The following is a 21,607-nucleotide window of genomic DNA, read 5'->3' on the forward strand; positions in this document are numbered from 1 at the left end:
CATACGCTTCATTGATCAATCTGAAGTGGAATCCACCCATTTTTTAGTTGAAAAGTGATCTGTATGCAGGATCAGAGATGCACTGGTTATGCATGGTTTCATAGTTCTAAGACATCTGTTTGTTAGATTTGGTAAACTAGTTTTAATCTCCGTGAGTAGCAACTAGGAGTAGTAGAGTAAATCTTTTCAAAGTACGAATATCTCTTTAAAAGAGCATCCAAGCACCTATAATAGCAAAACGCATAAAAAAGGAAACAAAACATCACCATCTTCTAACTTCTCCACTCCTCCCTATCTAAAGCTAAAAATCTAAGGTCTTCGAAATCAGTCAAATTCCCTTAAGTCTAATATCAAGAGTTCTACTATCAAGATCTTTTCTAATAACATCTAATAATTTAAACATGGTCCTACCCCTCTCCCTTCATAAAAATAATCATAATTTATAGCCAATTAACATAGAGGTTAGTAAGCTGTGATCTACCTGTCCTCTAAGATATGTCCTACCATTCTCCATCGAAACATAGAGACTCTCCAGACAGGAAGTGACATAACAACGAGCATAGAGTGCCCATTAGAAATACCCCCAGTAGCCATCTGAATGTAGAGGATCTGCGGAGGTGTTTGCGATGAGCAATACATTCACTCCAACGCGCGAGGGGTGCACCCAGGAGTTGCAGTTGTAGAGTAGAATAAGAACTACTTGTTGCCTCGAGATTTTTGATCTTCCATTGGGACTGAAATCTTGCTCGTCATCCAAACTTTCTGAAATTTACTAAAGGCAACAGTACCAAGGAATAATCGATTCTTGATATCCTTAACAGTGAACATCAACGATCCTACAGTTTTTGTTAGAGCGCCACTCTTCCATCACCTCTATACACTTTTTCCAACAATCACCTTGCGTGTTAACAGTGGGTTAGATCGGCAAATAAAATGGACACATTCAGTCTTGGAAGAATTGATATGAATGAAGGTCCCACTGCTGGAATATATCCTTTAGAGATAGGAAGCATTTCTTTTGAGTGTAGCAAGTCAGTGTTAGTAAATCAATATCATCAGAGTATCCTGTTTCGAGTGCATGAATTCTCTGAGATTGGAGACTAGGGATTGGATGATTTCACTGGGTAAGGTGTTGAGAACTGGGAGAGTACAGTTCTGAGTGGAATAAGTGCAGGCGCTTCAACAACAGTAAATAGATTACCTGATAGTGCATCTCCTTGAAATGCGCCAGTTGTGCTTTTGAACTCAAGTGATACAGTAATTATTACTTTTACTTTCAACCACTGTGTTTGCTAGTAGGAGGCCGTACCATCCTACTTTCCATCACTAGTACAGCCAGCATCTTCAAGAACATTGAGTACTGTTTCTCTGCTGATGGGTCCAAGGCACTTGAACATGTCCTTTTACTCAAGTCTGAGGTAGCTCCAATGCTTTCTAAGTACCACTGAGGTTAGCATACGTTTGAGACCAAATTATAATCGCCCACAACATCTACCGTCTCATGTAAGCACTGTGTAGGACCAGGTGTACTGATCTAGCTTGCCTGGATACGTTTTAGGGGAATCATTGACAAGTAATTTTCTGGAGCAGTTGAGAGGGGGAGAGGTCGAGTGTTTGCTGCAGGACCAAGTAGGTGTTCTTAGCATTAGGAGTGAAGAGGTAAGTAGCCTTTTCCAATATGTTATGTGGTGTATGTTTTCAAATGCGGTATTATTATCAGTCCTGCATATTTCTGAAATACACTACTTCTGTTTGCATACCATAATCAATTCACTTTTGGCTAAGTCATCAGGCCCAGTGCTCTAACCATTCTTCAAAGCTGTAGCAGCTATTCTCAAAATTTTGTCTCAGATGTAAATTTCCTTATTAGAGATAAGCAAGTTTAGAAATTTTCGCATTGCTAAAACTTGTGAAACAAGTCGAATTATCAATAATTGTTGAAAGTAGACAGAAATAATGACTCGTGGTTAATCAAACTTCGAAAGAATGCATCGTTCACATTGTTTAGAATTATGAATAAATGACTGATGAAACTGATTCATGTTATTGCCAGTTTTAATTAATTCAAGTTTTAATCTAACTGTTACTTTTACTTTGAGGCCTATTTCATTATGTAGAGATAGTCAATACCTAAGAAATTAAAAATTGGCCTATTTAAATCAACTTTGACAATAAGGATATATGACAAGAATTTGGCAAAAAGGTGAATTTTTTGCAATTTTAGCCAAATGAAGTCGAGAAACCTACAACAAGTGTCCCAATAGTCTTCTTTAGTGAATATAAGACAACGATTAAAATATGAGCACCCATACCCCTTGGGAACCCTAAAAGCTGAGTCGGCGGGTTTATTAACGACCGGTGAAAATGTGGTTCGGGAAAAATATGGCGAAATTACCCTAAACCCGCCACTTTATCCCGGTCATAATATTAATAATCCCGAGTAAGGTAGTTTAAAGGTACTGAAGAAAGGATTTACCGCATGGCACCCCAATATGATGTTAGAAACGTGATAATAGAAGTCACCTAGAGAACTCAGGTACCTGCAGTTGTAGGTTTATAACCTACCAGGACGCGCGCCGAGTTGGACTCGTCGACGGTCCTAATATTTGGAACAAATATTTTACGAGTATCGCCTTGCAGCCACTCGGAGCTTCAAGTTCAATTGAAGTAGAATACTTTAAGTGCAATACTTTTTATCATTGTGAGGCTCGGGTTACATGGAATTCCATATTTGCGATGACAATTAAAACACAGCTTAAACTCTTCTAGAGGAAATTCTCGATCAAATTTTTTCAACCGCAGTGGATTATCCAAAGATCATTAGCTGTTTATTCCACCCTGACACAAAGCTCGAAATAAACGCAAAAGTAAACATATTAACAGTAGGATTGTCAAATCATCCTGCAATAACTTCAATATCCCCCGTTTCAAAAGATGATGTTCCAAGAGGCTCCTCGGCTTTTGGCTCGATGAAATCATCGTTCACTAGCTCTGCACCTTAAGTATTGTACTAAAATTAGTTCCAAAATAATGTCAATTGTACTAGAGCAGTCCATAAATAATTTGAGGAGCACTCTATTCCTATCTTCATCGCACTGAATCCCAAAAACTTTAACGTTTTCAATCACACACAATTCATATTCACATGTTTGCACAATGAAAAAGGGCAATTTACAGAACTTACCTTCTGGTATTTCCATGATGAATTCATCGTCAGGTAATTCAGATGCGGATACCACACAAGCAACTACAAGCAAAGATAGGACAATTACAAACAACCTCATCATACGAAGTTAAACGAAATACTTTGTAAATTGTGAAAGCAAGATAAGACGATTAAACGTTAAATATTAAAATAATTACAATACATAACTAGTGTATAGTTTTCCTTTTTACAAGGTGGTTAACAAAAAGTCTTCACCAGAATATAACACACATAACACCGGCACGCACAGGGATTATATTTCAACTTATTCCGCGGCGCGCGGGATTGTTATGAAAATAACTCCGATTTAGGTAGCACGAGGGGTTCAGTGGCGCCCCTCGTGCCCGCAGCGCCCCTCTTTTTGTGTTCCCTCGCTTCTTAAACTAAATGGGTAAAATTGGAACTTACCAACTAGTCCAGCGTAGGTGAGTTTACCGTATCCAGGAATATCGTAAACCCCTCCACACCCGTCCACCCTTTCCTCCTCATCACACCTGTACAGAATGTAGTTCAGATCGTACAGATCCAGACTCGAACACACGATGTCCAGCTCCTGTGGGGAGGAGAAGGATAAACTTTATATCTTCTTTTGTTATGCGTGAAAACTATGTATATTGTATGTATATGAAAACTGGATGTAAACTGAAAGTAAACACTAAAATAAATGTATGTTTCTCAGTAAACTAACCATAGCAAATGTATGCTTATCAAGGACATAGGAGTTGAAGTAGTTTAGAGCATGTTGGGCGGATTTGCCAGGGCGAACAAGAGTAGCTACCACACATCCTGTATATGAGATGATAAGTGCTAAATCATTGCTATACAATCTAACTTTGTATCTTTTATTTCTCCTGCATTATTCAATTGGATAAAACTAATGAGAATATGTTATTAAATTAGTAAATCGAATAAGCTAATTATTAACACAAATTAGTTAATGCGCGGAACTGCCTACCTGGTGAGAGTACGAAAGAGAGTTCAAGTTTTTCCTCGCTTCTTGAGACTTTAACCATGTTGCTTGACTCGGGGTTCTCTCTAACGTTAACCTCTACCCTGGAGAATAGTTAAAATAATAAAATAGTAAAACTAAATATAATATACCTTTCTTCCACAGGCAAGCTTGTTGATTTCATTTATTTAAGGCTTAATTACACTAATTAGCTAATTGGTATTCGTGTTCTCAACGTTTTTAATGGTTATTGGCTTATCAATGTGAATATTATGTTACACTAGGTCAAACTCAAAGACTACTGAGAGGATGCATAAAATGTCCAAAACAACTCATGGAATCCCCTAAAAATTGTGGAAAATATCTTAAAAATATTCAGTCGCCAAGACAAATTGTAGGTGTCGCGCGATAAGGATTTTTACTTTCGTGATAATGTTTACATTTATGAGAATTTGATCATTATATAGTAATCTCGCCAGATAATCGAACATTCCTTATTCCATGAAGATGTGTCGCAATTTAATTCTATGGACTATTGGACTATTATCTGTTAACAATTTCATCCATTTGTCAACTCTTTTCATTGATAAGTAGTCAAGGAATTTCATCTTATGGCTTTTGATTTGATTGGTTTTACTGAAAATTTCATGCGTAATTCGTAAATCTCATTTGATAAGTGGAAGCGATAAATAAATCATCCTTTGGTAAGTTATTTAATAACATGTATCACTACTGTAGATAAGTATTAGTATCACTGTAGAATCAAGATATTCGAGAATAAGTTTGGTGATTAGCATTTAGCGCGTGGACGAAAAAATAAATAAAAACTCTGTATTCGTCAGCATCGCACAGGAATTATATACAAAAGTTTACGCCCATGACAAGTCTGCTCACATGATCATTATCTCTGTAAGATTTAATGTTTGCCTCTTACTGTGATCCTCCGGGTTGGTGCTGGTTCAACTGCTGAGCGTCCCAAACTTCTCAGAACCATTCCCCTGAACTTCTTGAATCGTACTGCATATATAATAGGGTTGAAGAGGGCCTTAAGGGCTGTGAAGAGGAACTGGCTGACCACAACACGGTACCAATACAGTACTGGGTTCTGTTTTAAAAGGGTTTCCAACTCTAACCAATCGGCAGTGTCCAAGAAGAGCTGGAGGATGAGCAAGACAAAACGGGGCAAGTTACAAACAAGAAATACTGATGTAAATAAAGTTATCGTGACTGTCTCTTCCCGCGTGTCCTTCTCCCTGTGGTTCTTCTCTCCAGCTAACAGCACCACTGAAATCACCATAAAGCATACGAAGATAACCACAACCATCACCAGTGTTAACACAGGAAGGAGAAGGAGATAGTACACCCAGCTGTCACCTGGAGGAGCTACACCAGGTACCACAGTACAACTGCTATCATATGATCTGTACCTGAACTCCACCTCACCTGACCACGTGCACACAAACTGAACCGCTAGCAGCACTCCACCAAACAAGATACCTGCCTTTAGAACTGGCAGCTTGTTGATCTTGTAGTGGGGGAGAAGCAGGGTGAGACACCGCGTTACTATTAGCATCAGGACGCTGAACACGGAGACACGTTGAGAGAAGTAGAAGAGTATAGTCCAGATACCACAGAAGATGTGGCTGTTAAAAAGAGTTGGGGATCGTGTGTTAAAGAGGGATAGAGCCACGGGAAAGAGAATACAAGATAAGCAGATATCTGTAACACTGACGATAATGAGCAGAGTCAGATAGAGGGACTTGTTTCTGTTTTGACAGAAGTAGGTGAAGGCGGATAGATTTCCAGCCAGCCCTGCCAGCAAGCAGATCGTGATAATTGTTCCAATGATAATGTCAACTGTTGCGTCAAAAGAGTGACTGGTATTTTCACTGGTATGGAGGCATGTTATATAGACCACGTGACTGCGAACACTCATTCTCTCCTCGGTTGAGCTGTCACACATATCTCCGAACACTCAATCTCTAACAGGGTTAATTAATTAATTAATTAATTAGTTAATTCATGCTAGTGGAGTATATTTAGAGACATTAATAAATTAAGATAAATCCTCAAATATAAAGTACAAATAACAATTAATACAGTTTTTTTTAAATATAGATAGTCAACTGTGAACTGCAAATTATCTTGAAGATAACACTTCTGTGTCGCAGAATTACACAAAATTAGCATGTGAAACTATCAGACAAATAACTTTGCAACAATAAACAAAGTGTTTCGAACATGTGTATTGTGTAGTCAAACAACGAGAGATGCTAACTTACACATGGAAACGAGGTATCTCGAGGCGACCCGCTTCTGACCTGCTTGAGTCACGAGCGGGTCACATTATCGTTTTCATGTGTTATACATGACTATAACCATCAATCTTAAGATTGTACACTGGATTATATTGGGGCGACAGAGCTGCATAGTGCATCATTACTGACTTGTCGATTTCATATCAAATGTCAGCTACCGCTCATCACAGAGATGCTAATTTAAAGCAAAACACATTGTTATCACACGAGGGAGAGGATGACAATACAATATATTGTTAATACACAATTACACTGTTACATCTGGACTATTACCATCAATTATCATCTATCATAGATCACAACGTAAAGCTAGGAAATCATAATTGTGATCTTTAGGAGTTGGGGTTAGTTACACCTGCACGAGGAATGTTCCTTGTTGTGTTTGAGGGTACGGAATCACTCAGGTATGCGAATATTAATTTGTAACATGCCGTGGGAACACGTTAACTCATTAAATAAGTTAAAAAGGGTAAATTCTTTGCGTTTACGAGTACATGTTCGGTATCTGTACCAAACTGTGTTACTTTATAAAGTAAGACAGAATAAACAGTTACAACTTACAAGCTTTCGGGAATGAGAGCTTGTTCATGTTGTAGCGAGGGGAAAACAGGTCCTATTATTATTATTGAATAAGTGCAAAAGAACATTTATAACATTTAAAGAAAATATTTTAGAATATTTTTTTTTCCGGACACGACATTAGCTATGCGAAGGAACAAAGTACTATGATGTCTCTATTTCAGTTTACTAAACTTTTCTTATATTGGTTATGAAATACTATAGTTCTGTATTGTACTTAAATTTCAGTAGAACTACGGATCAAGTTCCCCGGACCAGTTTATCTCCAAACACAGAATGACAGAATGGTTGTCGGAAGTAAATAAAGCTCATACGCCTTCTCGTAGATCAAAGTATTGAATAAAAAACGCTGTATCCTGAAAAATATTGCTTTTATAAACTATGAGAAAGTTTGGGAACAAGTTAAACGCATACCTCTTAATAAGACAAGACTCATGATTAGTGAAGCCCACTGCCCAGGTAGTCTCAGTCTTAATGTAAAATTGTAGCTGCTTGGCTGCATCAAAGCAGCTATTAACTTATTAAATAAACTCGATGTATGCCATAGGATCAAAGCATGTTGTTGCAGATCAAAGTATCAAATATATAAATATACAAATAAATAGCAAAGGCGTACGGGGCTTTTGCAGAAGAGTAGCTAAGGACTTAGAAAAGTAATAATAGGTGTTTAAGTGATAGCTTTGGGTAGTAATAGATTTAATATAAGATATTGGGGGGAAGGGGAGCTAATTATAAATAAATAATTGCATAATAAGGACATGTAGAATATTTAGTATAATATTTATTTAAAGATGTAGAATATTTACTTTTCCGGAGACAAGCCAACACGTGGTACTACTGACTAGATGAAGTAACAAAGGACAGTGATGTCTCTATTGAAGTTCACTGAAGATGATAAACTATGATTGTTATATCCAGTACACGTTGGGGAGCTTTTCTTAAAACCCGGCTCCTATAATCTCCCGCACTGTAATATAAGGCATATTCAACATACCATGCTTCCGAGCCAAGCACTGGCAATTACGCGTGCAATAACGTGCGAGGTCCGGTACAGTGGGAGTTCTTTATTTTTACTGTCAATCTGACATATTTTTAGAAATTAACTACACTAAGAGTAACTCTCCAGGCTGGCAGAAGATTATAACTACAACAAAGTTGAGTGCAGAAGGATGTAACTATAACAAGACAGGAGCCAATACCACTACAGATAAGTCACGTGATACATACCATTACCAGCATACCTAGATGATTACTAAGAAGAGACTCTTACCTACTACAACCCGATAATATCTTCATTGTGGTGCGGCTACTTACTCGGTCATGTCATTATCTGTACTGTTAATTATCTGAAGATGACAGTTGCTTGGCAACAGGTTTATGAAAATGACTAAGCGAGCAAGAACTGATTACATGAATAATGATTGGGCCGAATTTAATTAGTTTTCGCGTATTTTTGGTAAATCGTTATGCAAATTAATATCAATTAAAAGTCAATTCGATCTTTTAATGTATAATCGGCGAATGAACTTGACTCAAACTCTACTTATGAGAAATCAACAGACTATTGAGTATTAACAGCAGCACTATATTATCTAGATGCGCCTACTAAAGTACTACTAAGTAAGGTATCAGAAATCTCCTATGTTGCCCGATACAACTTATGAATAAGATTGAGCTGTTCTGAGATGATATATGTTGATTGTCTGATACAAAATGAAGGACCTTGCGATAAAAAGATTGCTCAATTTAATCACGCGTAAATTTGAAATTTGGGATGAGGTATGGAGTAAACCTAATTAATCACTGAATATCAAGAACATTTTGTAAGACTCGGTGTTTCTTACCACGATTCATTATGAAAATTCAGCAATAGGTCGTGAAACATTGACAAATTTATGGTTCCAAAATTCATATATAAATCAAGTTTTTGGGTGGAAGGACAGTTTTGAAGCGATTATTTTAAAATTTTACAAGTTTAAACACATATAAAAAATTATTATGGTTTTCGCTAAAAAGAATGGAGAAAAGTTTTTGGCCCTTTTTGAAAAATTGACACCGGCAAAGGTTATTATCAAACCTTAAAAAAAACCAAAGGAAATGTTCAATAATGAAAACCTTTCCGGGAACTTTTATTTATTAAAAATTTTAAAACACAAATTTTTAACTTTAATTTTAAATTTAAAGGGTACCTATTGCAACACTTAATTAAAGTTGCAAATTAAAGGGGAACACCTGGGAAGGTTTTTAGTTCACAAAGGGGCATCCCAATTAGCCGGTTAATTGTAAAATTGGCTTTTTGCATTTAATAGGAACAAACCGAAACACCACCATAAAGACGAATAATTCACGAAAGGGATTCAACAGGCCGTTTTTATTCCTTGGGGGGGCCATAAATATTTTTAAATTGGATTTCTGGTGAAAATTAAGAAGATTCAGTTTTCGGGAACCCAAGGCAGGGTCAAAGAACGCCTCTATTTAAAATTACCCAAATTTGTACTGAACAGAAAAAACAAGGTTTATTATTTGAATTTTTAGGGGTTACTGATTTTTTTAAAACAAGTTTCGAAAGCAGTTGACAAAAAGCCGGGACCAATTTTAGGGAAACCCCCAAGAAGGTGCTGGGAAAGGGCCCATATTAATCAATTGGGAATGGCCAAATTACTGAAATACCCCAAAACCCCAAATTTGGGTTGCTTTACTTGTTAGTGGTTTCTAACCGAAAAACACAAATGGACAAAAAATATTGGTATTGGGAAACATTGACTATTTTTGTACAAATTAATCATTTTCCCAAAATTGTAAAATTTAATTTTTGAATGAAACCAAACTTTATTAAACTATAACGATCTCTATGTTTATATGCCCCTTTTCTACAAAAACATTTTTGTAAACGTTCAAAATGAACAAATCGCCAATTTCATTCCGAATATTTGAACCTGATTTGAAAAATGACTAATGGGGTTTCATTATATTTTATATGTTTTTCAGAAAAGGGAAAAAACGACTTTCCCCCAAAGGGGTTATTATGGATTTTTGATTTGGGCCTTTTAAAAAAATTGGGGGCCCAAAATTTCCCAAAATTTACCCAAAAATTCAGAATTTGGCCGAAAAATTTTTTTAAGGCCTAATAAAAAATCCTATTAAAATTAAGGTGGAAATCGATTCTAATTGTTTCCCGAAAATTTCATGAAAAATTGAAACCAAATTGTGTTCAATTTTTAAGAAATCTTTTCCGCAAAATCGCGAACGAGATGGGCATTTGTTCATTTTTTGTTTTGCCAGATCCACATTTAAGATATTAAGCTTATCATAGAGAATCTGTAGTTTAGGCTTACCTTTCATATAAAGTTAGTTTCATTCAAAAATATTGATATTTGACCAATTTATGGGACGAAAATCTACCAAATTTGGTGCGTATGCCCAAATATGGGCATATGGTTTTTGGCTCATAACTCAGTCATTTTTCGTCCAATCTTGATGAAATTTCATATACGAGTTCAGGAGACCACTAGCTACAAGTAGAGCACCATAAACCTTGGTTTTGGGCATGTTCAGGGTATTTGGCTAAATTGGGCCTAATTTGGACCAAATATGGGCGTGGCTGCCATGCGCGCACCGTTTGGCGGTTGGGGTCCGGGACCCCCTCAAAAGTTCGGTCACGGTCCTAGTTTGTTGGTCAATTGCTATCTCGAAATCAAGTTTCACAAAAAAATACCCATTGGCCCCCCCCCCCCTTAAGGAGCACCTACCCGCAGAGACCGGTTATTAGTTGCAAACCTTAAGGAGCACCTACCTGCAGAGACCGGTTATTAGTTGCAAACCTTAAGGAGCACCTACCCGCAGAGACCGGTTATTAGTTGCAAACCTTAAGGAGCACCTACCTGCAGAGACCGGTTATTAGTTGCAAACCTTAAGGAGCACCTACCCGCAGAGACCGGTTATTAGTTGCAAACCTTAAGGAGCACCTACCCGCAGAGACCGGTTATTAGTTGCAAACCTTAAGGAGCACCTACCCGCAGAGACCGGTTATTAGTTGCAAACCTTAAGGAGCACCTACCCGCAGAGACCGGTTATTAGTTGCAAACCTTAAGGAGCACCTACCCGCAGAGACCGGTTATTAGTTGCAAACCTTAAGGAGCACCTACCTGCAGAGACCGGTTATTAGTTACAAACCTTAAGGAGCACCTACCTGCAGAGACCGGTTATTAGTTGCAAACCTTAAGGAGCACCTACCTGCAGAGACCGGTTATTAGTTGCAAACCTTAAGGAGCACCTACCCGCAGAGACCAGGTTATTAGTTGCAAACCTTAAGGAGCACCTACCTGCAGAGACCGGTTATTAGTTGCAAACCTTAAGGAGCACCTACCCGCAGAGACCGGTTATTAGTTGCAAACCTTAAGGAGCACCTACCCTGCAGAGACCGGTTATTAGTTGCAAACCTTAAGGAGCACCTACCCGCAGAGACCGGTTATTAGTTGCAAACCTTAAGGAGCACCTACCCGCAGAGACCGGTTATTAGTTGCAAACCTTAAGGAGCACCTACCCGCAGAGACCGGTTATTAGTTGCAAACCTTAAGGAGCACCTACCCGCAGAGACCGGTTATTAGTTGCAAACCTTAAGGAGCACCTACCGCAGAGACCGGTTATTAGTTGCAAACCTTAAGGAGCACCTACCCGCAGAGACCGGTTATTAGTTGCAAACCTTAAGGAGCACCTACCCGCAGAGACCGGTTATTAGTTGCAAACCTTAAGGAGCACCTACCCGCAGAGACCGGTTATTAGTTGCAAACCTTAAGGAGCACCTACCCGCAGAGACCGGTTATTAGTTGCAAACCTTAAGGAGCACCTACCCGCAGAGACCGGTTATTAGTTGCAAACCTTAAGGAGCACCTACCCGCAGAGACCGGTTATTAGTTACAAACCTTAAGGAGCACCTACCCGCAGAGACCGGTTATTAGTTGCAAACCTTAAGGAGCACCTACCTGCAGAGACCGGTTATTAGTTGCAAACCTTAAGGAGCACCTACCCGCAGAGACCGGTTATTAGTTGCAAACCTTAAGGAGCACCTACCCGCAGAGACCGGTTATTAGTTGCAAACCTTAAGGAGCACCTACCCGCAGAGACCGGTTATTAGTTGCAAACCTTAAGGAGCACCTACCCGCAGAGACCGGTTATTAGTTGCAAACCTTAAGGAGCACCTACCCGCAGAGACCGGTTATTAGTTGCAAACCTTAAGGAGCACCTACCCGCAGAGACTGGTTATTAGTTGCAAACCTTAAGGAGCACCTACCCGCAGAGACCGGTTATCAACTCTTGTTGAATTAAAGACCTTTGCCCGTTATTTGTTCAAACCTTATAGGACACCTACTCACACCGGTTTTTAATTGCAAACTTAGACTTACCCCCAAATTATTATTTTAAAAACCAAAGGGGGCAAAATCACGCAAGACCGGATTATTTTCCCAAACCCTTTAAAGGGGAAAAACACCATGGACCCTTTTTGACCCAAAAAAAGACAACTTCCCGAAGATGGTAAAAGTTCAAACTTAAACTAACCCCAGAGAAAATTATTCTTGAAAACTTAAAAAGGAACATTAAACCCCCGACCAGGTAATAAAGTATGCAAAACTTAAAAAGACACTCACAAGTTCTTTGTCAAAACTTAAGGGCACCTTTCCCGGAGCGTTACAAAAGGACAAACTTTGGGGCCACAAAACCCGAGGCCGGTTATTATTGCAAAAGGAGCACCCCGAAAGACCGGTTATTAGTAAAACCCTTAGTGGCACTTTTTCCCCAGAAACCGGGTTTGTTCCCAAAACCACGGTGAGTTAGAGGACGGGTTTTATTGCAAAATTAGGGCACCTTAACCCGCGAACCCGGTTAAAAATTTGTTGGGAAATTAAAAGATATAGAGACCGGTATTAAAAAATTTCAAACTAAGGGGAATCCCAAAGGTTATATTGACCTTAAGTTTAACCACCCCGCAGCAGAAGGGGGGGTTTTTAGTGTGACCCCCGTAAGGAAAGCACTCCCCCAGAGGACGGTTTTATTGTTGAAACCTTTTTAAAAGCACCTTTTTTTCCCCAGCCCTATATTTAAATTGGAATTTTAAGAAATTTTATTTTAACCTTAAACATTTTCTGCAAGAAACATTATTAAAATTCAAATTAGGGCCCCCTACCGCAGGGGGGGACCATAAACCTAGTTGCCAAACCTTAAGGAGAACCATGCAGGGCCGGTAATTTAGTTGCACCTTAGGAAACCCCCGCAGGAGCCCAAGGGGGTTTAAAGTTGCAAATTGGAGGGACCAACTCTCAAGAACAGTTATTATTCAAAACCCTTGGCAAATACCCCAGAGACCGGTAATTTTTACAAAACCATTAAAGGGGACACTACCCCAAACCGGGTTATTAGTTCAAATTTAGGAACCTCGCCCAGGAGGTTATTGTTGAACCCCACAGCCTTTCCTCACAACCGGTTAAGTTTGCCCCAAAACCTTAGGAGGCACCTCCGCGCGAGACCGGGTTATTAAAAATTTTTCAAATTAAGCAATTTTGAAACGGTTATTTAGGTTTGCACCTTGGAGACCAAAAGATGAGCCGGTAAATTAATTGAAAACTTAAAAGCAACCTCCTTTAGAACCGGTATTAAATTTGTTTCATGCATATGATCATATGTTGCCAGTTGTTAGGTGATATTCCAGTTCATTTTCTGGGATGTTTAGATGAAACGCTGATGATTTTATCTTCATCAAAATGGTGTTGTCACTTATCAAACATCAATCGTTGATTGATATCAAGAATTAATCCCAGAGCAAAATTAACTGTAACCAAGATTAAGAAGTAAAGAGTCTAAAAGATAGAAGACGATAAAATTAAAATAACTGATTGAATTAAGAGTTACAATAAGAAGTTCATGGATAGTTCACACATACCAAGTACTAACATACCACAATACACATACCAACATACATACCAACATGTAAGGCGGTGTTGTGGCAGTTGTCTATTCTGAATCCATGAAATAACTTTGCCATATCGCAGGTGTACCTAAATTATAAGACAATTGCAAATTTTATGAGATTTAGATATCTTAAAATTGTCTAATTTTAACCCGTATCCTCTCCTTAAAATGAGGACAAGATAAAGTTACGTAGTATTTTAGTCGGCAGCTTTATTGAGTTACTTAAAGGTGATTACAGTAAACTAACTTTTCCATGTAATTCCAGAGCCAAGGAGCATCTTGTCTGGAGTTCCCAAATCGTAACTTTATACTATCACCCCAAATGACTATCTCTCGCTTTGTGTAAGCCTGAAATCAATCAGCTAATTTCACTAACATGACTAAGATACGAATTTAATACCATTTAATCTAATGGTCGAGTTCTCCAGTTTTGCAGTGATACTTACTACTCAGCATTCTATGATTAGTGAACAGTAAATTACCATGGTTTTGCTCATATCAGAAATACTTTCGCCGGTGGTCCAACCGTTGCAAGTTTTAATCCTCTCGGCATCAAGTCTGTCGTAGATATCTAGTTCTTTCTCCTTGTCAAATGAAATATCCGATATTTGGAAATACCTGGACATTTTGGAAATTAAATAATCGTAGTGAATGGTACGATGATTGGCAGGACAAAGCAATGTTTGATTTATGGGAATCAAAAGTCTCTATCACAGACTAAAATCGAGACTAGTTACCTTTCAACCAGAGGGACGTCTCCGAATTGATGTTTTGGACCGTTTTCATCAATAAATCGGTATTTCACATCACCGACTACAGCTGTGGTCACTTTACTGATGACCTCCTGAGCGGCAGCTGGTGCTACGAACTCGTTAAAGAGACTAATCGCTGTTACAATCTGAGAATTCTGTTCTGGTATCGAGGTAATTTCACTGAAATAGTAACCATGTGATAGTTTGGTGAATTCCAGTCTACACTGTATATGTTATGAACGTACGTGATGCGCGCAAACGTCTACAAAATAAACTGAGCGCGATCCAAACTATTTTCAAGTAGACCCTTCTAGACACGTTGCCAGTTTACTAATAAAACCAGTTTTGACTAGTTGTTAATGTTTTAAAACGGATAAAGCCGAATAATCAATAACGCCTTAATTTTAAGATTAGTCCAGGATTATTATAGCACTTTTCGAGTGAAAACCGGAAACATCACCTCAATTCTACAAAATATTGAAACCGTATAGCTTCACTTACCGATTGGAGAGGAAAGTTCTCAGAACCCCCATATCGACCCTGCCACCATACTCCGACTGTGAGTAGTCAACCTGCCACAACTGTTTCACTACATCATCAATATGCGATCTCTTCAAGATTGAATCATTCAGTGAATCTGTGGTACTTTCTTTGGAGTTGAACATTTTGCCCGCGTCTATTTTGTAGAGTTGTTCCAGTTTACGTGATGTTTCCACCAGATGCTGTAAGCAAAGAAAAGATTTCATGACAGATTTTCAGAATTAAATTCGATTTTTGGGAAAAACTTGAAAAAACTTACGTAACATCTACTTTTCAATATAAGTTGATACTTACATTGCTTAGTCTTTTGTAAAAGGAATGGAGGTTTGTTATCTCAGAACTATCTGATAGTGTGAAACTAAACTCGCGAATACTTCTGTCAATCTGAAAGAATTTAAGATAGCAATGCAGTTCTGCATTAAAAACTCATGCACTATTATTATTATCTAACTTTTAAAACAATCTCGAAATAGTAAAGAAACATCTTAAGAGACTGATAAGTGCCCAAAAAAACATAACAGTTCTCTGAAAAATAAAGGTTAATTATGAGGTAAATAATTTTCTCCACAAAACTCTGTTAGAGGCAGTAGCCCTAAGATCATAAAGATCATTAATATCACGTAATGGTAGGTTTCTTTTATTCAAATCATTTATAATAAACTTTAAAAGATTACTTTGGTGTCGACCAACACGTCCTTTCATGGTAAATAACGCATTAACAGCAAATTGAAGAGCTCTCTGAGCTCATGCAGACTAGTGTTAATATCCAGTACAGGCAATTTGCTAGCGCAGCTTCATTGTTATGTTTCTACAACAGCACAATTCAAGTTACATTATAGCTCATCTCAGCGATTTACTGCTTCGTAAAACTCGCTGCACGATTATCATTAAGTTGTAAAACAACTTTGGGAGGAAAAACATTTCAATTTAGAGATTTGAAAGTATGTAATAGAATATAACATACCAGATACGCAGGAATAAGGTTAGGTGTATTGTGTAGATTGTAATAGGACTCAGGATGTTCTAGAATATCTCTGTTGCCTGAAAATATACAATGAGGTGATTTGTAGTGTTGTAATTAGTTTAAAAGTTTTAAACTAATTACAACACTACAAATCTATTACTTTTATTGAGAACATGAGTATGACGTAGAAATGTCGATACGTTATTAAGCTATTTATTTCCATCAGAATCTGTCTTCACTAAGTATTAGTAAGTATATTCAGAAACAATCAAAAATTTGAACGAAAGGACTATCAAATCATGAGACTCTATATTCTATAAAACTACACGAATCCACCAGATTTAAATAAAACATAAGTTGGAGTGCAAGAATAATACTTAGTATGAGATTTTTTAGAATCTCCATGTTACTAGGAGACCGGATACGGGAGCGGAGGAAACCAATATGTTTTAAATATGTTTTAAATATGTTTTAAATATGTTTTAAATATGTTTTAAATATGTTTTAAATATGTTTTAAATATGTTTTAAATATGTTTTAAATATGATTTAAATATATTTTAACGTTGTTGATTTCATATTCTCTCGATTTTTCTGTACACCAATGACACTGCACGACTAAAGGAATTATTGACAAATGAAACAATAACAAAGTAATCGAGAGTGTGCCTGATCCACACCATATTTAAAAATATTTTTTTAACAAATCCCCCTCCAGGAGGAAACGTACGGGTATTAATATTATTTCATCTACATCCATCTAGAAACTTCCCAAATTGATTATGGCGCTGCTTACTGCTAGCTTATATGTAGTAAAATTTCAAAACACGAAACTCACAAACTGATACATGGTTCCACACAACATCAGTAAGGAAGAACATTCCAGTTTTCTGGTGTAAATCTTGAAGATGATCAGATAACACTTTCAAATCCTCCTCATAACCTGAAATAAGAGATGCTAGTTTTTTAACAACCAGTCAACCTTGAAACATCAAGTTTAACATATAATAGTATAGGTGGTTATTAGGGTCTTTTAGTTAGCGTTTAGCTGGGATCGTAAAGAAAAATTATAACAAGTGGTAAAATCAAGTTTGAGAGGCAAACTATCTCTGGAAATTTAAAAGGATTACTTCGTTACATTGACAAAGATTGTTTTAAATCTGTAACAAGATACGAATGGGAAAGATTGAATTAAAACCAATTAGTTAAAAAGATCTATACAATTTAATTTTTCTTGCACGACTCTGCAATCTCACCTCCAGAGCTATTCAGTTTAAGAGAGGACGATAGTTTCAGATGAGAGTTTAAAGAGTAAGATGACCTGCTGATCCCTAGCTCCTGTACTGGCGTCAAATGTACTGTGTTGTACCCGGACTCAAGCTTATAGTGTACTGTTATTACTCACAATCACATTAAAACAATTAAATACTATTTTTATTATTAAGATCCCTTCTCTTGGGAACATTGGAAATGTACGACTTTTTAGCACAAAGCCGAAATTCTGTAAGACTAACATAACCGACCCATCAGAATGTTACTAAAAAAGTTGACTGCCATGACTGAAAAGTTTCTACTACATGTTGCTGTGCTACGAATAAAATCCTTACCGAAACCCTGAAAACATCCTCCCAGTTCTCGATGTCTCCACAACATTTGGTGAGATGGGACTGGGCAGCTATCTGATCAACTTTCAGACTGGGCAAAGTGGTGAGATCTGTAGAGTTGGTCATCACAGGGTCCGCTAGGACTGTTACTACGTATACACTGTAAATTCATTGGTCAGAGTTTATTAGGAGTTGTAATGTGGTGAGATGGGATGAATGTGAGGTAACTCAATGGTGGATATTCTCACTGTGTTAAATTCAATTACGTTTTCAGGTGAAATTAAATTTTCTGAAATGTAACCTAGTTAACCGTTTAAAGTAGGAAGGCAACACACTATTTAGTAATATTAAAACGCTGCTCAGTTACAAATGCCATCATGATTGAATTGTAACGTATTTTAAAAAAGGCACAAAGAGCCCTTTAAAAGTAGTTTAAATTTAATAGTCCTATTTGAAAGAGGACTATTACATTTAAAATGTTACATTGTACGAAATCAAGTAAAATGGACTGAGGATTATGCTTTGCTTTTGTTAGAAATTGGAAAGTTTGAAAGTATTGGAGGACTCTCTAAGCTTTTTTTTCTATTACATATCTGATATAATTAAGAAATAGAAAAACCTGAAAAAATATATACCTGTTCCGATTTTTATCTGAAGGTTTGACACACATCTTCCAAGTAACTTTATAAGGTCCAGCAGATTTAAGAGTAAACATGGCTTTTTCCTTCTCACATTTGAACGGGATCTGTTCTCCGACAGGATTAACACATGTTATGTCGAGTAGGATTCCCCTCAGCTCAGGACTTCTGTCAAGACAAACAAAATCACCTGAGAATAATTGGGTGGAGGTTATTCAAATTTCAGTAAAATTTCATTAGAATGAAACTTAGATGAACATTTATGATAACCAGTATCCTTCAAAAACAGAATAAAGATTTATACAAGGTGCTGTTACTCATGTTCCATTCTTTATGTATATCTTAATCAAACAACCTAAAGATTTCACCATCACACCGAAATTATTTGAGACGGTTTTAACTTACCTGTGGGAGCCCTGAATATCTTTTTAGACTGCTGAGGGTCTGGGCTTAGTTCCAATATTTGCACACCCATGATGTTCCTTTCAATGAATAATCCAATTACAGAGAATATAAAAATGTACACTGTTTAAAAGTGAGTTATCCAGTAACAATATTGATTTCCAAAGACGATCATTCAAACAGAACTTTATGGTAATATAATCACTCAATCCTCTTTTTTAGAGAAATAAAAGTGTACAATTTAATCATGCCATCAGATTGCTATAGGAGACTGGTGGAGAGGTTTACCATATTTCAGAACTTAACAGTGATTAAGATTGGTCACAACAGGATGCTGTCGCAGTGGCGATACGACCACCCTACAGGAGGGGGGGGGGGAGATAACCTTAGGGAGGTGGCAAATCGGTAATATAAAGCGGGAAAATGTTGCAATGTTAACTGTTTAACTAGTAGGGACGGCAGCACATGGGTATGTTATGCCACTGGGCTGTTGCATTAAAAAGCTCCCCCACGAGTAAACAGATATATATATATATATTCACAACTCTACTTTTACAGAGATATTGAGGTAATGAACACAAACATTTACAAAATTAAACTCACTGAAAGATCAACAAAAATTTGTCCTGAAATTGAGCAGACACATTTTAAAATTCAGCAGTTCTTGTGTAGAAGCCATCAGTTATGCTATCATTATGAAGGGTGTCCCATTTGAAAGGGGTTTCAAGTCATTCTCAATACTGACAAAATCAGATCTTGATATTCATGTAACATGGGCCATTGTACATTCATTTTGATAATTATCTATTTCACCAGAATATAAAAGAAAGAAAACAACAATTTTGTTAAAAATATAATATAACTAGCAGGACCTTTAGACCAGATATTTTAGGGGACTTGGAGTAGCAAGAGAGTAGTTAGGAGGTATATATACCTTTTACAAAAAATACGTCGAAAACATCCAGGGTCATACAGAATTAGAGAGTGCAGACTTTGAAGTTTACACACCCAAACTTGCCTCTTGAGTCTTGAATTCTTGGTTGGAATAAGCTTCTATGGCGCAATCGGTTAGCGCGTTCGACTGTTAATCGAAAGGTTGCTGGTTCAAGTCCAGCTAGGAGCGATTTTTTTGATGTTCTAGTATTATTACCAGAGTTCCCCAGGTAAGCCTATTTACTATCTGTAATTGTAAGTTAAATTATTAGAGTATTGCGCCAATACTAAAAATCAACAGTAATTTATAACAATTCTGAACAAAGTTTTGATAAAGTAGAAGAATATGGTAAATAGAATATAAAAAGACTCCATGTCAGGGAATCGAACCCTGGTCACCCGCGTGACAGGCGGGTATACTCACCACTATACTAACACGGAGATAGTAAAATTGAAATTTGACCAAATCAATTTTATTAAGATTCTGGACACAGCTGACTGAGTATGGAATACAGGACTATATATGTTTACTTGAGATCATATATGGAGCTTCCTTTGAATTTGGTCTAGTTCTGCTAGCTAAGATCACTTACTTACTTTGGTTACTTTGGTTGTGTTTATCCTTGTAGCAGGAAGGGTCATAAGATTTCTGACCACCTCGATGTCGAGTAGTCTACCAGGGAATTAGACCAGCTGCAGCTGGTGGCATTTCATACTTAACTAAAATTCAACTTTGAAAGTCAATAGATTATTAGTCACAACAAAATTATAGTTTAAGACATCCATTTTGCATTGTGTTTCCAATATTAGAATTTTTGATATGTATTGATTGAATAATTGGTAATAAATTTAACTTCTGTTATATTAAACTTGTGTTTTATTAACTGTCATAGAGTGTCTGGTTGCTCGAGGAACTCAACCTAGACAGGGAAGGGATGATTGGTCGAGTACCATGTCTGGATGTTTTTGTGAATCTTATATTGCTGCAATTGGGGACAACATTGTGAAGGATCTTCCACATCATCAGAATAGTGTACCGTTCCCTTCTGCGCTGCAGTGACATTAGCTTTAGATGTGAAAGCCTCTCCCAGTAGTTCATATTTTCCAGACCGCATATACGATCGTAGAATGTTCACTGGACCCCCTCCAAAAGCTGGATCTCAGTCACCTTAACAGGGTCCCACAGCGGACAACAGTACTCTAGTAGGCTTCTGACCAAACACTTATATATAATAGGGTATATAATAGGGTAGTCATTACGGTCCTATCACGAGTTTTGAAGACACTAAACACCCATGACAGTGTGTTTCTAGCTTTCTTGACCTTTCTTAACCATATTACCGATCTTAAAAGTGTTGATTCCACAATTCTAATCCTCGTTATATATATAGCAGAATTAATACGAATAATTTACACTAGCACTCGCTTTGTGCTGGAAATGTAATTTATTATAGCTGCCCCGCCCGACAGTTGAAACCAACTAACCTGAATCGATGTATTTTTGGACGCTGACTACGAATCACCCATGGATGACAAGGGATAAAAATGCTCCCCTGACAAGATATTGGCGAAAACCTGACCATTAACAATGGTTTAATACATGTTTTGTATCCAAATATCAGAGATATTATGGCTACACCATGAAGGCACATCTCTGCGCGGCGTAAGTAAATTTACAAGTTCGCGCGAAGAATTGTCTTATTTTGACCCTGGCGCTTTGTTCTCGCGCCGGAAGTGAATCACTAATTAGCTAACTACTTA

General features: G+C 37.4%; 1 protein-coding gene, 1 long non-coding RNA gene and 2 other non-coding genes across 4 annotated transcripts in view; 1 reads left to right on the forward strand and 3 right to left on the reverse strand.

Annotated features, from left to right (window-relative positions):
- LOC134821210 (glycogen debranching enzyme-like) overlaps positions 1-18,999 on the reverse strand; it is a 112,489-nt gene extending 93,490 nt beyond the window's left edge. The window contains exons 1-12 of the mRNA XM_063831904.1: positions 18,917-18,999; positions 18,509-18,701; positions 17,877-18,033; positions 17,526-17,649; positions 17,108-17,212; positions 16,271-16,347; positions 15,601-15,690; positions 15,268-15,488; positions 14,752-14,946; positions 14,497-14,632; positions 14,262-14,362; positions 14,027-14,100 (exon numbers count right to left, since the gene is read on the reverse strand). Coding sequence (XP_063687974.1) covers positions 14,027-14,100; positions 14,262-14,362; positions 14,497-14,632; positions 14,752-14,946; positions 15,268-15,488; positions 15,601-15,690; positions 16,271-16,347; positions 17,108-17,212; positions 17,526-17,649; positions 17,877-18,033; positions 18,509-18,701; positions 18,917-18,986 — 1,543 coding nt within the window. The 5' untranslated portion in view covers positions 18,987-18,999. The remainder of the gene's footprint in view (positions 1-14,026; positions 14,101-14,261; positions 14,363-14,496; positions 14,633-14,751; positions 14,947-15,267; positions 15,489-15,600; positions 15,691-16,270; positions 16,348-17,107; positions 17,213-17,525; positions 17,650-17,876; positions 18,034-18,508; positions 18,702-18,916) is intronic.
- Positions 3,614-4,258, reverse strand: LOC134821216 (uncharacterized). The gene is made up of 3 exons (XR_010160991.1): positions 4,161-4,258; positions 3,894-3,991; positions 3,614-3,758 (listed from the first exon to the last, which is right to left on the reverse strand). It is a non-coding gene; the product is annotated as an uncharacterized LOC134821216 (long non-coding RNA).
- Positions 19,000-19,962: 963 nt separating the features above from the next.
- On the forward strand, positions 19,963-20,036 carry Trnan-guu (transfer RNA asparagine (anticodon GUU)). The gene has a single exon. It is a non-coding gene; the product is annotated as a tRNA-Asn (tRNA).
- A 179-nt stretch (positions 20,037-20,215) lies between these two features.
- Trnad-guc (transfer RNA aspartic acid (anticodon GUC)) lies at positions 20,216-20,287 on the reverse strand. The gene has a single exon. It is a non-coding gene; the product is annotated as a tRNA-Asp (tRNA).
- Positions 20,288-21,607: the final 1,320 nt, after the last annotated feature.

This window comes from Bolinopsis microptera, chromosome 9 (assembly GCF_026151205.1).
Source record: "Bolinopsis microptera isolate Bmic1 chromosome 9, MBARI_Bmic_1.0, whole genome shotgun sequence".
Classification (NCBI taxonomy): domain Eukaryota; kingdom Metazoa; phylum Ctenophora; class Tentaculata; order Lobata; family Bolinopsidae; genus Bolinopsis; species Bolinopsis microptera.